This window comes from Ammospiza caudacuta, chromosome 3 (genome assembly GCF_027887145.1).
Source record: "Ammospiza caudacuta isolate bAmmCau1 chromosome 3, bAmmCau1.pri, whole genome shotgun sequence".
NCBI lineage: Eukaryota > Metazoa > Chordata > Aves > Passeriformes > Passerellidae > Ammospiza > Ammospiza caudacuta.
In genome coordinates this window covers 21,699,626-21,717,380 of record NC_080595.1, presented here as the reverse complement: position 1 = coordinate 21,717,380, position 17,755 = coordinate 21,699,626, and the positions used below count along the sequence as shown (strand labels likewise).

Genomic DNA, 17,755 nt, shown 5'->3' with positions numbered 1-17,755 from the left:
TAGGCATGAGGATGCAAGAGGAACACATGCAATTAGCAACAGTAATTGCTAAGTCTTGAGATGTAGCATTTAAAAGGGCTCTTTACAGCTCTTGGAAAAAACCCTCAGCTGCTTTGACTAGCACAAAAAAAAATTTACCTTGACTATCAGTTCTGTGAGTGCCTATTCATGTTGGGAGCAGCTTCAGAATTTGCTCTGAGATGTAGAAAAAAAATACAAAAAATGTAGTCATTTGATTCACCAGCAAGAGGATTCCCTTATGTCACCTGTCCTTTCTTACCTGCATCTTTCATTCTTTTTGTCTACTCAGGCTACTGTGCTGAACAAATAACATGGGTCTGAAAAGGAAAAGAGAGAAGTTTTGTTCATCTGCATTGAGACTTCTGCTGTCATTTTGCCATTTTAGATCTGTAAGGCAATATTAAGGTGATGGATGTGAAGAAAAGGCAATGGTAAATGCAGGCATACTTGTAAGCAGCACATATCCACATATCTCGGCTTGCAAACACTCAACACTTAAAATGTACCATTAAGTGGAAGCTGCAGCTACAGAAGGACAAGGATAGGCCTGTCAGGGAATGTTGCGCTTTCGTCTGCTCGCTGTGAAACCCTGCACTTTCCCCAGTGGGATCACGGCTGAATGAGCTCCTCCGTCCGCCGCACCGCAGGTGTAACCTCAAACTGTCGGAAGTCACCGAGAAAGTGGCGGCTGCTTCTCCCCAGGAGAGAGAAGAACTGCTCGGCGGGGCAGGAGGGAGAGCAGTCAAGTGCTTGTTCGGATGTGTCGTGTCCTTACAGGGCGGCAGCTATAACCTTTCTATAGGTTCTTGTTACTCCTGCGATCCTCATCTGGAGAAACCCGCACAAATAAGGGGCACGCCCTTCCTTATTTTCTGGCCTGCGAAGCGGGAAAGGTAGCCGGACTCCTGCTCGGCGCAGCAGTCAGGAGCGCTGCCTCCTCGGGATCGGGATCCTGCCACCAGCAGGGAGTGAGGGAGAGTCCCTGCGCTACCCTCCTCCTGCGGCGGCGGCGGCGGGGCTGGGCTTGTCCCTCCCCCGCCACATCGCCCTCCCGCTGCCGCTGCTGACGTGTCTATTCCCTCCTTCCCAACCCGGCTCCCTCCCTCCGCGGCGCTCGCCGACATGGCTGCAGCCTCGCCGCCGGAGCCCCGGCTGCTGCTCGCCCTGCTGCTGCTGCTGCTGCCGCCGCCGCCTCCGAGCCCGCGCTGCGCCGCCGCCGCGGCCGACCTGGGCCGCCGCTTCGCCGAGCGCAAGCGCTGCGCCGACCTCGAGTGCAGCAGTGAGTGGGGGCGGCGGGCACGGCCCCGGCGAGGGAGTTGTGGGCGAAGATGCCTCCTGGAGGCTCTTCCCTAAGCTCCTTCCTTCCGCCGGCTCTGGCACGGAAATTGGGGAGAATCGAAAAAACGGGAACGCGACGCCCACGCGCGCCTTCCCTCTCTACTCGGCCAAGTTTTCCGATCCTCGCTGCTCCCTGTGTGGTTCCCACCTCCACCCCCCCTGCAGAGCCCTCTCAGGATAAACCCGCTCTCTGGGTGTTCTCTGGAATAATTTCAGGACCGGTTCGCTGGGACACAGATGTCGTCTTTCTGATTTAACATTAATGATAAGCTTCATAGCTCACACCTGAAGTATAGTTCTCCCGCGCTTTGTCAAACCCTTGTCTTGACTAGAGTGCTTGCTTTACTTTTTTAGCTATAACTTGCCTTTTTTTTCTTTTTTTGGTTATAACTTGGCTTGTTTGTTTGTGTTAGTTACAGCTAAAAATTTCTTAGTTATACTTTCAATTTAGTTATAGTTTTATTAATTTATTAATTTCTTAGTTATACTTTCAATTTACTTTCTTATCTCTTGACCCAGTCTGGAAAATAGCAAAGTGATGCATGCGAGGTCTTGTTTACTGCCAGTTAGCAAAGACATTTTTCATGTAAATTATTTTTAAAGTAATACTCTTCTCTTTGTTTTCTTTGGACAGTGTTAATGTGCCGAGGGAAGGCCGTGCGGGATTTTAAAGGTCCGGATTGTCGTTTTGTAAATTTTAAGAAAGGAGAAGCAGTGTATGTATATTATAAACTAATAGGAGAATCCACTGAGCTTTGGGCTGGAAGCGTAAGTACTGTAGAGCATTTCTTCTGTTTGCTCTTCTTGGTAATCGGTTCTCATTTGTTTTGCCTTCTAAGAGAATGCTTGGAGTTTTGAACATGGCTAAATAACACAGAGAATGCTGGTTTGTCATGAGGCCAGTGGGAAATAGGATGAGGTGTGATCAAACCTGAGTGCTATGAAAAATTGGTAACTCTAATGTGTCTAAAAACTGTTAGAAAACTGCCTTTGTGTTGAAAACCTCCTATTGCAGCACTGTCAGTGGTGGTGGCTACAGGGCCACCTGGAAGCTAAGCCTCCCTTCCCATTTAGGCAGGCTTAAGCCTGTGCTTGTGTTTTCCCGTGATGTGGTCTCATACTGCACTCTGTAATCCTGCTAAAGATCAATGCATGTGCATGATTTAATTGTGCTTCTCATCCTAATATTCATCTGCCTTCTTCCCCTTTTTATCTAAGGTGCTTACAGAGTTGGAGGAAAAATAAGTAGTAAAACTAGAAAGGATTAGGGGAAATTTGATTTCTAAAAGGTCTCTTAGCTCTGCTGTATCTTGCAGAGTAGTGGCCTTGTCTGAGTCATCGTCCTTGGACAATCTGAGAGGCTTCTGCTAATGGGGAAGGAACATCACCATACTTGTAGTTGCTTCATAGGAAGCTCCTCTCGACTTTCATAAGCACCTTATTTGCCTGGCAGAGGCAGAACTGAGATACCATGGAGGAAGAGCAGTTTCTCTGGGCTTCCTTTGAAAGTGTTGGCAATCCAGAAGTTGCTTAGACCTAGTCCCTGTTGCTTCCTCCTCATGTTTCCCTTACATCCTTTTTAGTGTCTAAATTGTTTACTTCAACCTCTTTTCTTAGTCTAGTTTTCTACAAAGGATAAACAGTCTTGACAGTGGTCTTGGGTGCTTGAAACCACACCTGGGTGTTGACTGTGGGGCCAGTGGTTTAGTGAAAATCGGGATGTATCTGTGTCTGTAACCACTTCAGGCTGGGCGTGGACAGCCAAGCTCTCAGTAGGAGCTGAATCCAATTAAAACGATACAGAAGTGAACAGAAAAACTGCAGCACGTGGTTAAAGAAGAGTTAATAATTCTATCATGCTGGTAATTCCCTTCTGACATGTACTGTACCATAAATAATCTGGGTAATTAGTTGGTACAGGTTTCCAGGGCTGCCAGTTCTTGAGATGCAGAGTAGCAGCATGGGGCCAATTTTGCATCCTCTAACAAGGCATAATGTAGGCTGCAAGATCAGACAGCAGGTTAAGGTAATTGCTGAGTTAATATTCAGTTTAATTATTCACCGATAGGCAGCTCATGCAACAGTTAGGTGTGTCTCCAAGTTAAAAGGATGTTTGCTTTGAGTTTAAAGTAAAAGCTGCAGTTGGCAGGTTGGAAAGAATTCCCAAGCTCCATTTTATGTGTTGTAATTTTTCAACCGTGTTACACGATTTTCCATGCTCCTTTTAGGGCAGTGCTGCCAGACTGATTCCTTTTGGTTGGTAGCTATAACCTTTTTTTCTTTTATCCCTCTTGGATTGACTGCTGCTGCTTTAATCATAACACTGCAACAACCAGCGTGGAAGCACTGCAGCGGGGTCAGAGGTGCCTGCCTTTCCATTTTGAGTAGGGCACTGGCACAGCTGCCCCTGACTCACATACAGCGCTGGGGTCTCTCCTGTACCGTGACTTTCTGTGTCAGATTTGGCTGGGCAGCCTGATTTCTCATGCCAGGTTTGGCTGGGCAGCTTGATTTATGCAGGCCAGCCATGCCTGCTGTGTGAAGTCTTGGAGCCAGGGGCAAGCTGCTGCTTGCTAATTAAAACCAGGCTACCCAGTGAGGTCTGCCATCAAAAGAATTCCAATGCCATGGAAGGCATACTTCCTTCTGCCATGGCCCTTTTGGGATCTCATTGCGTGACTTCATGTGGGCTTTGTGTGCATTATTTGATCCCATCCATATAACATGCTGCCTTTTTCCATTCTCCAAAGTTTTTTTGTGAGAGGATTTATTAGGGCAGAATAGAAGCTCTGAAATCAAGGGCTTACTGGAGTTCTTATTGTCAGTTGTGAGCAGAGGTTAGGGGAATATGTGTATGAGAAGCTTCAACTAATGCAACCTGGGGCTTATTTTAAACAAGTTGTAAATACAGATTCTAATTCCAAAATCAATGTGAAGGAGCCATGAGAAATACAATAGTATTTCTGACCTGAAGGGAGATGACCTGATAAGAAAAGGAGCCTTTCACCAAGGCTGAAAAATCTATAGCAGTTGGGACTAGGCTTTATTTGCCTTTGGTTTTCTAATTCACTCCACCCTTTTCGAGTCATTGCTGATTTTTTTTTTTCCTTGTGCCAGCAAACACATTGTATTTTGACAAAATAGTTCCTTTATTTTGTGATGCCAGTCATGAATACTAAATTGCTTACAGAGCACACACTATGTTCACTGGATATTTTACATGTGACAAAATTCTGGAACTCAGCTGTAATATGTATACTGTGCATTATATGGCCTGTAGTTTTTAGCAGAGCTCTCTAAACCTCAATAGTAAAGCAAAGCCAAATGCTTGGAAAATACTCTATGACCATTATTTAATAGTCATTTTATGTTATGAATTTCATTAATACATCAGTTGCAGGAAAATGCTTGATTTTTTCCCCCAAAGCCAAGAGATAGAGCATATCAGGTGCTCTTGTCCTCTGCACAGTGTTCTGCTGTAAATCAGTCTCCTCTTCAGTATCAATGTTGCGTTGCTTATACCATCAAGTTGTTGTATAGACTCCTGTGCATTTTTCCTGTGTTCTGCCCTCACTTTAGCAGGGTTCAAAACTCCAAAAGTACTTCAGATCATTCAAAGAAAAACCTGCTCCTTTTCACAAAACATTTTGTCAAAGACACTTTAAGGTTGTTATTTTGTCTTATGGCAAGGGGATGAACTTAATACTTTTGATTCAAGGTTGAAAAAAAACATTTCTGGCCTCATATTACAAGAAATAGACTTAACTGCAGATTGTGTCTTCTTTGTGTTGTTTTTTGTTTTGTTTTTGTTTGTTTGTTTTCAAATCTTGTATATAGGTTAGAAGAAAAGAAGACAGGATGGATAAAATTAAGTAAAACAGGAAGACAATATTTCTGGAGAACTCAGAGGGTCAGGGCAATACTGTGTTTTCTTAACGCTGCCAATGCTCAGCAGGTGCAAACCAGCTCTTCTTTGCCCTGTGTTCCGAAGTTTTAGTTACCTGTGCTTTAGGGATGTGGGCTTTAAAATTAAAAAGATTTGAACATCATCTTCCCCAGCTGTCTGTTTTCTGATAGATGATGTGAGAGTGTGGCTTCTTGGTCAGTGAATCTGCAGCAGCTGCCTGTGACATGTGGGCACCAGGGGAGGCAGATGTTGTACACACAGCCATGCCACGTGTTTTGTCCATGCACAACTTTTTAGCCAGGAAGAGAGTGGTTATTTCTCCCTTATACACTTGGGATATCCCTTTCCTCTGTCATGTCTGTAAGAGAATGAATGTTTGTTTTATTTGCACAATGAGGCATTTTTTTTCCCTTATAAGAGAGGACTTGTAAGGAGAGAAGCAGATGAAATTTTGGGCAGGCAGATCCCATATGGCTTATAAACCACAGAAGTGGCAAACTGGGTCACTACAGAGAACATGAATGGTCAGCAGCTTGGATTGCAATAAAGGAGTTTCACACTGTGATCCCTGATTATAATGGTTGTTACAGATATTAGTCTGTAAGGAGGCTTTGAAGCTCTAACTTTTGTTTTCAGTAAGATAATTAAAAACTAGAGTTGAAGTTTAGAGAGAAAAATAAGCCAATTTACAATTAAACTCTAGTGTACTACACAAAGACAAGCTTTTGATGTGACTTGTCTAAATTAATTTCCCATTCCCATTGGTAATTCTCAATAGTAAACATAATTCCCAATAATAATCATGCATACATGATCTGTTTTCAGTAAGAGAGCAATATGTATTTACAAAAGGTGGAGAGGGAACAGTGTGGGATTTCTTAATACATATGTAACTAACTTCAGAGATATCAACTATGCAAGGTAAGATCTGAATGAGAAGTACATATTATTTACTAGGTACTAATTTCTTCTTTTATTTTTCTTTTTTTTTAATACCACTTTTATTTTCCAGATATTTAGGTTGTCTAGGAACTTTGTACCTTTCTAGGTGTTTCCACCAGACTCTAATTACCTCAATTATCTAATCAGGGTAGTGATTGCATTCTATTAATATTGGCTTCTTGACAGCCGTTCTCAGAACTCTTAAGTGTGAACATTACTCTGTGTAGATCATATCTGGTGAGTGATAAAAGAGATTCTTGTCTTCCACTGTTTGCCTTGCCTTAGCACATTGAAAATCACCATTCTGTGACTGATTTTTTTGCTTGTGTCAGGCACTGAAGAGAAACAATGCTTTCATAGAGGAGGAGGTATATTTTCCAGACAGGTTTTTAAATTATTAATTCTGCATTTTAAAATGATGCAATTTTGCATTTCCCTAAAATCTGCTTTAAGAATTTTTTTTCCATAAGTTACAAGGTGAGCGTATTTTGGGCTATAATATTGTGCGTGGATGTAAATCTTATTAGTCAAAGATCCTCTTCTGCTTGCTACTTGAGAAAATCCTTGAGGTGTGTGTGGTGCTTCTGGTGCCTGCACAATACCAGTTAAAGCAATTGAGTCAGAAGGCCTGGGATTTATTCCCAACTCTCGTAATAATTTGTTATAAGTCAGGCTTTAAAACATGAACTGTGAAACTTAAACCAGCTTCACAAGGTTGTGAAATGTGAAACCTCAGTGAAAACTCTGGCATAAACAAAGCATCACTGGTCTTCTTTTATTCACTGTGTTAAACTTCATTTAGAATACTTGAGAGTCAGTTCAACATATTTGCTAATGGTGCCTGCAATTTTTTACATAGTCATGTCATTTCTAAACCTTCTTTACTGTTTTTCATTCATGTTTGTTCTTTTGCAGGTTGGAAGTGATTTTGGATATTTTCCAAAGGATTTACTTGAAATAAATCATAACTATTCCAGTGAGGAGCTAGAATTACCAACAGATGTAAGTCTTACTTGTTCTGTTTTTCTTCTTCAGTTGGGGGTTTTACTGTTTCTTACCTCGGCATTCAGTAAAATTCCCAAGAAAGAAATTTGGAATACTAGTGATTTTTAGTAACTTTTTGTTAGTAAGCAGCTACATACTTGCAAAGGTACACATGTATGCATGGGGGGTAGAATCTTTGTGCAGCTCTGTATGTGGATAGGTGTGAAAGCATCAGCCCAAAATGTGGGTGTTGACCTTTCTTTCCTCAAATGTTATGGTTTTCTTCTAAAGAAATCTGTTTGCATTGAACTCTATGCATCCTGATAGCTGGCTAGTACATAGGCCTTCTGGTGTGTAATCAAAATGGCTTCTTTTCCCAAACTTTCCAAGTTTAAAGTACTGTCAGAAGCAAACAAAACTGGGTACACTCAGCCCTTTGATTCTGGAATTGGTCCTGCAACCCTTTCACACATGACTGGCTTTCATGCACTAATAGCAGCAACTCCAGAGTTGTGTCAGTAAAGCCTTTTTGAGGCTGTAGCTTTCGGTGTGCTTGCAGCACAGAAAGCCGAGTGAATCCTGCATCCAAGGTAGCATGGCAAGGGAGGGTATTCTGCCTCTCTGCTCTGGTAAGACCCCACCTGCAGTGTTGCATCCAGCTCTGGGGTCCCCAGCACAGGAAGGACATCAGCCTCTTGGAATGAGTCCAGAGGAGGCCACCAAGGTGATTTGAAGGATGGAGCACCTTTCCTATGAGGAAAGGCTGAGAGATGTGGGATTGTTTAGCCTGGAAAAGAGAAGGCTCCAGAGAGACCTAATTGCAGTCTTCCAGTACTTGAAGGGAGCCTACAAGAAAGATGGAGAGGGACTTCTTATAAGAGTATGTAGTGACAGTACTACAAGGGGGAATGGCTTCAAATTTAAAGAGAGCAGGTTTGGATTAGATATTAGGAAGAAATTCTTTAGAGGTACTGAAAGAAGTTGCCCAGAGAAATTGTGGATGCCCCGTCCCTGGAAGTGTTCATGGGCAGGATGGATGGAGCTCTGAGCTACCTGGTCTAGTGGAAGATGTCCCTGCCCATGGCAGGGAGTTGGTGACCTTTTAACCCTTTTCAACCCAAGGCCATTCTATGGTTCTATGAAATTGTGTCTCACACTGCTTCTATTTATTTTTCAGAAACTGCATGACAGACAGGGAGCTCCTGCTTGGAGGACTTGGTCCTTTAAGGGGACACCTGTTAATAGAGGTTGTGACACACGAGCTTAGCTACATTTGTGTTCTTCTGTTCACTGGCATTCAGCAATAGGCTTGTTCTTCATTCAGTACATGTCGTGATGAGTGTAGTGTAAAACTGCCACCTCCATTGCTGCCTTACACTTTGTTCCTGCAAAACCTCTTTATTTAGGTTTTTTTATGAGTCCTTGGGCAAAACCTCCACTGATTTCAAATGGAGCTTTGGTTAAGGAGTCAAAGGGTTAATTCTATGTGATAAACATAATTTACTTCGCTGCTGCATCTCTCTTTAAGTAGGTAAATGTTTTTGGTCTCATTACTGCTATAAAGGAAATAATATTTTTTGACTGCATGTTGTTTTTCATTTCAGGAAACAGACTTTGTTTGCTTTGATGGAGGAAGGGATGACTTTGATAATTATAATGTGGATGAACTTCTGAAGTCATTGCAAGATACAATAGCAAATGAAGGGGAAACTGATTTGAGTGATCCAGGGACAAAACCAGCTGAAGGAATTGAGAAGGATAAGGAGGCAGAACAGACTGATAGAGGAAAGTCCCTTGGCGCTTTGGAGACAGACAATCTTGAGCGAAGCGATGAAGAGGAAAACCTTGTCTTGACAGACAAAGTTGACAATTCTCATACAGAAGGAACTGAAAATACTGGGGGAGACTCCAGTGTCAGTAGTCACAAAGAAAACTCTCAGGGAGATCAAATTGCACATGAGCACTTGAAAGGAATGCTACATGGAAAATTAAAAGGGCTAGAAAGTGAAAATACCAAAAACACTAGTATTCCTCAGGGTGAAACCAGCCAACTTGACCAAGAGAATGAAGTCAATGCCTATACACTTTTAAACAGAGAACTCTCTGTGAACTTAGAAACAAAATTTGGCTCAACTGCTGATGCTATTGTATCAGATGATGAAGTGACTCGCCTTGTAACGTCACTGGAAGATGATTTAAATGAAGATTTGAGCATTAATCCTCACAATGAAGAGGAGGAGCCAGAGTTTGCAGATCAGTCTGCAGAAATCCCTTTGCTGTCTTTTATGGCAGAGGATGAAATTACATCCCCTGTGGATTTAGAAGATGATGGAAACAATGACGTGGAGTCACAATATCACAAACCCGATGAAGATGCAAAGGGTGCTACAAAGCTAAATAACCAAAGAGACAATGGGGAGGAATGTGATTCAGATGCATTAATTCTTAAGGATGCCTTCAGTAGAAGCAGGAACTCAGGTGGCAGTGTAGACAGGTCTGAATCTAAACAAACAGAAGAGAAACGGGAGGAGGTTGTGCTAATTGGTAAAAGAGAAGCACCAGCAACAACTCAGCCTGAGGATCTCTCCAAACAACTCCTTGGAAAGGAACCTGTGGGTACAGGTGGTATGGATTCAAAAGAAAAGGCCAACAAAACGGAACAGTTGGAAGAGCAGCTCACTGATGGAACAGAGTCACATTCTGCAGCACTGAAAGGTATAGCTGTGCCTCACGCTTTGCCTAGTCCAGGCAGTGCTCCGGAGTCCAAATCATTTCTTAAAAACAAGGAAGATGCTTCAGAACCATTTGATGATGATATCAATAAAAGTCCTGAAAGAGTTCCACTTGCTTCAATAGAGAAAAGTGAGAAACAGTTTGAGGACAATACCTCGGAGGAGTCCTTGGAAAGTGATTTAAAGTACAAAAGACCATGGGAGAAAACAATGGAGAAGGGAGAAGCTGAGAACAAGCCTCCAGTTGATGTTTCAGCCAAACCAGTGGAGGAAGTAAAAAATGCATCTCAAAATGACCTAGGGGATATTGACCTCTTGAGACAGAAAGTGGAGCATGAAATGCCCGTTGTGGAAAAACAACTTCTCAAACATGAAGAAGATTTAAAACAAGTAGGGAAAATTGATCATGAAAATAAAAATCCTGCCTCTTCTAACAAAGAACTGGAAATAAAGAGAAAGCTGAAAGAAACCCCTCCAGAGGAAGGAGACCCAAGCTATAGTGGAGCTGTTGAGCAACCTAGGCCATGGGAAAATGAGACTGAGTATTCAGAGGCAGATGTGAATGAAAAACTGTCAAGAAATCCTGGCAAGATGCTAGTGTTTAAAGAAAGTGCCAAGAAAAATTCCCCTGAAGAAAAATCAAAAAGCGCCACGCAGAACACTAATACAGATAATCTTACTCGTCAAGGAACTGCTCATCCTGAGCATGCAGGCTCAGACAGAAATCTTGGCAAAGATTTAGCTAAAGAAACAACACAAAGAGCAGAATTGCAGTCTGAAGAGCCACATGCTGAAGATGACCCTGATCTGAAACAAGTGGATGATGAGCTGCTGGAAGATGAGAATGCAGCAAGTGCAAAGTTGTCACAAGCAAGGGCTGCAAATGCCCAGGGTAATACACTAGGTGGTGAAAATACAAATCCTGAATTAGAAGGACTCAGTGAAGCTGTTTCAGGAACCCCAAATCCTACTTACAGAACAGGAGAGGAAACAAACTCATTCCCTAAGGAGGATAAAACAATCAGCATGCAAAATGCAAGCGCGATTTGGAACAAACAAGTTGACGTATCAGTAAGAAAAGATGCTAAATTGGATGAGATGCAACATGTCATGGAAGCTGACAAGGATTTTTCTGAACCTGAGGAACCATCAGCTGTGGATGAACATAATTTCCCATCTCCTCACACAGAAGAGAGCAATGACCTTGACCAAAGGACAGATCGTCTCCCAGAGGACATTTTACATAAAGACTCAAAGGAGGTGCAAAATTTAGGGCAAACAAGAAATGACCACCAGCAATCTGCATCTGTCCCCAGCCCTGCAGACAGCTCAGAAGCCACCAGTGACATGGTAACAGACTTCAGTGAGTCTGTGAAGCGGCTCTCAATAATGAGAGAGTTCCTGGATGAAAAGCGCGTGATGCGCCTACAGAAGTACCTTGGGCTCCAGCACGTAGTAAGGGTTGAAGCCATGTTCCATGACATGAAAGTGGAGATGGAGCTTGCTCAGAAGTCGAGCCACAATAACGAAGATATTGAGAAAGCTCTGGATGAGATACTGGAGTTTTCAGAATCGAGCATTATGGATGTTGTAGGAAAAGTTCTGGATTCCAGGGCAGCAGAAAATAAGGAGGAGGTGGTGAAGGAGATGGATTTGTATGATGAGGAGAGTGCATTGATGGATGATATTCAAGAGTTAATATATTCATTAAGAAGTAAATATTCATCTGCTGGTGAGAGTGTCCCACTTGCTTCTCCTCCAGAACAGGAAGATGACCAGCTGCACATTCAAGGTAGGATGTTAAACCAGTTAATAAATAGATGAAATGGAAGTAAAACCCTGTCTCAAGGAACACTAACACAGAGAAACTTTAAGAAGAGGGTGAGCGAGTAGAATCTAAAGAGGTCTTGTGCAATAACCTGGGATTTTGCTTATTTTTAATGCATATTTTTAGCATTGTGATGAGAGTGGCTCAGGGACAAATCCTAAGGTAAGATATTGAGTTCATCCCACCTGTTCTTATGGACTGAGTTCTGTGTAAGATAATTGAGATTCATGCATGGATATGGTCGTAAGGAGCCACTCAGGACAAGTCTGTATCTCCTTAAGAAACAGGGATTCACATACACTAATCTGCAGAATTTTGTGGAGGGCTTTTTTTCCCCCTGCATCACCTGATTGTGAGAGATCTGGTGATTAACGCAGGTACTAAATGCAGGCACCTAAAGTCTCATATGTCCTTATAATCATATTTTTGCCCACATTCATAAAAGAGTGCATAAGTAGCAATAACAAACAAACATCTTTTGATTGGGCAAGAACCAGAGGTAGAGTCTTTTGCAAACTTACTGGGTTTTCTATTAGTGTGCAAGATGTTAAGATACACTTTTAGTCAGGCTCCTCTTACAGTAGTACATGTTAAGTATGCGATTTTTGATAAGGTCACAAATGATGCAAATATTTCACCTTGCAGTGTTTCACTGCAAGATCAGTGGTTGATATCTTGCATGAATTTCATACAGACATTTAATTAGATGTTACTGAAAGTTGATTGAGAATATACTGGAAGCAATACACAAGCTTGACACTTTTAAAAGTGTCAAGAAAGCTTGGTTACATGCAGCATTTCACTGAAGGTAGCTGTGAGTAAGTAATACACATTAGCTCAGTGCTTAATTCATATCTCCTTGCCTGTCACAGATGGTGCAAAAGAGGCTGAATATGATAGTGTTTCCACCAGAAACCCGAATACCATTGTTGAGGGCAATCAGGAATTTCCACAGCTCATTGAAGATAAGAGGCCAGAGCAGCCTACTGAGGAGGAGGAGGAGAGGGCTGTCAGTGTTCCACCTGAGCATGAAGAGGCCAACTTCTCAGATAATAGAGAAGCTGAAGAAGGGTATGACAGTGAAAGAGGATTACTCCTGGAAGATACTTCCTTTGGGTCAGTTGAATCAGGAGAGAATGCCAGCGAACACATTGCTGAAGGTAACCATTTGGGATTGGCTTGTTTTATTCTTTTGCTCTTGAAGACATGCATGGTTTAAAGGATTTTTAGGCAAATAGCAGGAGTTTTCATTGATACTTTTATTTTATGTTGCTGTAATCCTCATGGCTTTCCCTGATTCGTGACAGTCCCTCTAGTGGCAGTACTATGTTGCTGTATAATATTATTTACAATTGCTCTACAGATTTAGCACAGCAGTTTTTCTACTATGATTTGCAATGTAGGAAAAAGGAAAGTGCTCTTGTGAGTGTCAGAGTTAGAGCTCTTTGGACTGTGTCTCAGGATGACTGGCTTGTGGACTGTGTCTCAGGATGGTAGTGGAGAAAGCAGAAATCCCTGGAAGCACACCATCAGCCCAGGTTTCATCCTCTTTTGCAGGGATTGTCAGCCTAAAGTTCACTTTCTATAGACAGGACAGCCCACAGAATAGTCTGCCCTCTTTTTTAGCCCATGTCTCTGGGCCATATTACTTTCCAGGAAAGGTGGTGTGTAGCTTCCCCCTCAGGCAGCTCAATAATTTCTCTCTGTGTTAGAGTAGGAGAAATGTTTGGCTCCCTCTGCATGAGGCCTTATCCCTCTGGAGCTAGAGTGCTGTCTCATCATTATGCTAAGGAGGGATCCTGTTACTGTCTTCTTGCCTGGCTCTGTTTTGGTATGAAACAATCTGACTGTATTCTCAGTGCTACTCTCAGTTTGCTGTTCTGCCTTCACTTCTGATTATGCTTAATAATTCTCTCTCCACTGAGCATTTAGGAAAAATCCAGGCACATCTTCTTTAGCTTTTGTACATTGCTGAGGTGCTGTACCATCTCCAGGGCCAAGTGCTTTTGAGCAGCTTCTAAGATCTGAAGGAAGCTCTAGGTTGAATGCCAAGAAAATTAAGAAATTTTAAATGGCTAGTGCATAAGCTGCTGGTTAAGTATTCAGATGTCCAGCTGTATTTTAGACCATTTTCCTTTTTTTCCTTAAATGTGGTTAAATGCTACTTGGCAGGAATTCTTAGGAGGGCTGGTAGAAGTGTTGAGAAGTAACAAGGTGGGGCTGGTAGAAGTGTTGAGAAGTAACAAGGTGCACCATGGTAGAATGGCTGGTCACAGCTGCTGTTCCGTGGTGTGACAACAGGCTGGGCAGGTGGCTGTGGAATCTGCTGGCCCAGACGTGTGGCAGAAGGAGCAAGAGGAGAGGCCAGTATTCAGGCCAGGGCAAAGCTGGAGATGGTTTAAAGCTTTTGCCATACTTACAGAGTACTGACAGAGTTCAGGAGTGTTTGACATGGTGTCATTCTTGGGGATGTCCTGTGCACGGCCAGGAGCTGGACTTGACAGTCCTTTGTGGGTCCCTTCCAACTTAGAATATTCTGTGGTTCTGTGAACACTGCTGGGAACTAATTGGAAGGATTCGCGGTTAGGAATTTAAGAGTGTGTGCTGCTCTGATTCACGGCTGGAGGAGCTGCGTGTTGTGCTCTGCCTGAGGCAGGCTCGGCACTGTCGCCGCACAGCCCTGTCCTGTCCTGCGGCACCCCTCCTAACGCCGCCTGTGGAATATCAGCGCACTTCCCAAGGGCTCGCTGCCTCTTTCCCCAGTGCTCCGGCGCACCGGGGGCCGTCCTCCAGCGTGGTGGCCGCGGCGGCTCCCGTGTGGCCCCGTGCGGTGACGCCGCTCCCCTCTCGCCCTGCAGGTGCCGATGCGGGCGCCGCCTGGCGGGGGGCCCTGGGCGAGGCGCGGGAGCTGCTGCGGCGGGTGAGTGGCGGCGGCGCGCGCCGTGTGACGCGGGCGAGGGCGGGGAGGCCGCGAGGGGCGGTGCGCGGCGGGTGGGGCCTGAGGGAGGGAGGGAGGGCTGACGTGTGCCTGGCGCTCCTGGGCCGCCATGGATCCCGCGGGCGGCAGCGGGTGGCCGGTGGAGGAGCCCTCGGGGCGGCGGAGGCTGTTCCAGGTGAGGGCAGGGAAACGGAGGCGGGCGCGGCGGAGGTGTTTCGGCGGCCCGACCCGGGCGGTGACACACTTACCCCGAGTGAGGCGGGTCCCTGAGGCGGTCACCCCGGCGTACCCCGCCGTGAGGGCGGCTGGCGTTTCGCGCCCCCCGCCCGTAATGTGGGGGAATCCCGCGGGAGCGGAGGCGGTCGCTGGCGTCAGAGATCGCTGCTGGCCTCTCCGGATGGTGGGGAGAGCTCGCCCCCCCGGCCGGACTCTGCAGGGGCAGGTGTGCGTTCTCCTTTTTGTTCCCCCCTCTACCGGCTGTGGAAAAGGTAGGGAGAGAGAGGGTAAGTAGGAAGAAAGGAAGGGAGAAGGCAGCGGCTTCCGTGTGGCTTGCACAGTTTGTTTCCTGAGCGCCATGCCGTGTCACTGTGAGCCCCTTAACCTGTAGCAAGCATTCGCACCTTCCCCAGGTGCTCTCTGACCTCCAGATAGAGGAGGAGACTCACGGCATATGACCCTCTGACAGGGGCAGCAGCTGGGAGATCTGAGCCATTTGCACTGCGTTGGTACAGACATCCAGATGTAAAACTGTTTGGGTTTGTTTTCTATAGTTTTCCATCCATATAGCTTTATTTGGAAACAGGTCGTGTTATCTAACGCAAATTGTGCACATCAGTGTGTACTTATTTTGGTGTTGCTTTTTTTTGCCAGCAGACTGTCACTATCAGGTGTCCTGGTACTCGAGAGTTTTGCACTGAAATATGAGCACTAGGCTGCTCTGTGGTTTTCTTAATTTTCAGTTTGCAGAGAAATTGCAGGAAACCTTCAGATAGTTCTCTGGTTTTATGAGGGGAATAAAAGCATCTGTCAAACTGCTTGTTTTACCCCCCTATTTAATGAAGACACACTCATAGCTGTCACTGCTGTTGGTTTGCAGTTGGTCGCCACACTGCCTGAGGAAATGCGTCCTGGGCCTGATTTCCATGGACTTCCATGGGAGCCCGTTATTATAACTGCCTTAGTGGGAATTTTCACACTTGCTATATTTTTCTGGAGAACCTGCCTTTCAGTGAGTATACTTCATGCTTGCAAGCCTGCTGATGTTTCACCAGCTGAATGGTCCTTTGTATGGTTAAACTGTTTCAGCATTACTGAAGTCAAAGCAATATATAGTCTTTTGTGTTTTACTTTTTCTGTTTAGAGCATTGATGGGAGCTAAATGCTGGGCTAAATAGCTTAAGTAAGTTGCAGTACTAAGAAGCATTTTCTATAAGCTGGTAATTGAAGATTACTTAGTGAGAGGTAATTTCGAAAGCAACATAGAGGAGTATGATGTAAATAAAGAATGCTGTGGAAAGGGTCAGCATATCTTTGAAATGAGAAGCCTTCCATGTGCATAAACATGTTGTTGGCTATATCCAAAACAAATAGTTAATCCTCCACACTTCATGTTGTTCAGCTGCTTGCAAGTAGTGCATTTAGAAACCTAAAAACATTATATTAATTCTCATTGGAGAGCCTCTTCCATTTGTCCTCATTCCTACATGGATAATTTTCTGTGCAACAAAAAGTCTATCACCAATTCTCAACTATAGCAGTGCTTTTCCTTGGGAGCTGAGAGATGAGACTCAAACAGGCAAATTTATTTTACAGCCGTACAGTTTAGTTATTATATGCTCTAGAAATCTGTGGAATGCTTCATATTTGCCTGACAAAAATAAACTAAAACTGCATCTTTTCTGTAACAATACTGATAGTTTTTTTCCCTTGCTTAGTTTTGGTATTGAGTACACTGGGTCAGTTTCAAATGCAGAAACCAGTGTTAATAGAACAGCAGACAAAGGCTTCTGAAAGTCATCTCTTATGGGAGTTAATTTCAAAACAAGCACCTGTCACGTGATTTAGAGGGTACATGACTGGGATGCAAGGTTGGTTTTTTTTGTGTTTGCAAGGGTTTTTTTTCCTGCTTGCCAGTTTGTGGTTTGATACAAAATGGCTTAATACAAAATGGCTTCATTTTCTGTGCAAATTGTCTATGGGCAGTTACCAGCGTCCCTTTAGTGAGTGAGTAAACAGACCTTTACTAAGGCTCTGAGCAGGGCTTTAGCCTGGGAGCTTTTATTAGAAAGCAGCTTAAGCTCGTTTGTAGTGTTACTCAACAGTCATTGGCAGTGATAGATGTGTTTTCCATATGCTGCTTTAACCTGCATGGAAGTGGTCACTTTTTTTCCATAGGGAATATTAATAACATTTTTCACTTATCACTTTTTATGGCTAATCTTTTTGTTTGTTCTCTTCTGTAGGTAAAGAGTAGAATATATCAAGGTAAGTTTCTTCAGTGTAGTTGATGCTTGGACATTAGTTTTGAATATTTATACTGTTTCAGAGGACCAAGTATCCATCTTCACTCCCTTTCAAGGAGAATGCTCAGTCCAAGGTTACAGCGTAAGCTTGGACAGTAGATGATACTTTGTTGAATCTGAGGGTTTAAATTTTGCCTTTGATAATGCTTTGATCAGGAGAAACAATGCAATTTGCACCTGTAAAATAAAGGTCAAGGAAAATCTCCACTTTGCTCAACATAAATGTGAACGACTGGTTCATGGGGCAGAATTTGTTTTGGTTTTCTGACCAGAAGTGGGTGTGCCTTTGCTTGCTGTTCACTCAGAAAGTAGGAGCTGGTTCCTTTTGTTTTTTGGATTGAGGGGAGCCTGAAACTGGCTGCTGTGCATTTGCAAAGAGATGCTCTTAAATGTAGATCTAAATATGCAGGCATTCCTGTGGCCAGCACATCATTTTTTACATGAGCTTTTTTCTGGCTTCAGGTTTATAAAATTAAGTGTACTGAATAGAAAAAAAAATCAAAGTAGGGTGATTGCTGGAATTCATAATTGAATAAAAAATGC

At 43.7% G+C, this 17,755-nt stretch overlaps 1 protein-coding gene across 1 annotated transcript in view; it reads left to right on the top strand.

Annotated features, from left to right (window-relative positions):
• The first annotated feature begins 1,124 nt into the window (after positions 1–1,124).
• Positions 1,125–17,755, top strand: part of MIA3 (MIA SH3 domain ER export factor 3) — a 27,696-nt gene continuing 11,065 nt past the window's right edge. The window contains exons 1-8 of the mRNA XM_058802779.1: positions 1,125–1,300; positions 1,994–2,127; positions 7,124–7,210; positions 8,797–11,716; positions 12,625–12,912; positions 14,611–14,672; positions 15,787–15,918; positions 17,153–17,174. Coding sequence (XP_058658762.1) covers positions 1,144–1,300; positions 1,994–2,127; positions 7,124–7,210; positions 8,797–11,716; positions 12,625–12,912; positions 14,611–14,672; positions 15,787–15,918; positions 17,153–17,174 — 3,802 coding nt within the window. The 5' untranslated portion in view covers positions 1,125–1,143. The remainder of the gene's footprint in view (positions 1,301–1,993; positions 2,128–7,123; positions 7,211–8,796; positions 11,717–12,624; positions 12,913–14,610; positions 14,673–15,786; positions 15,919–17,152; positions 17,175–17,755) is intronic.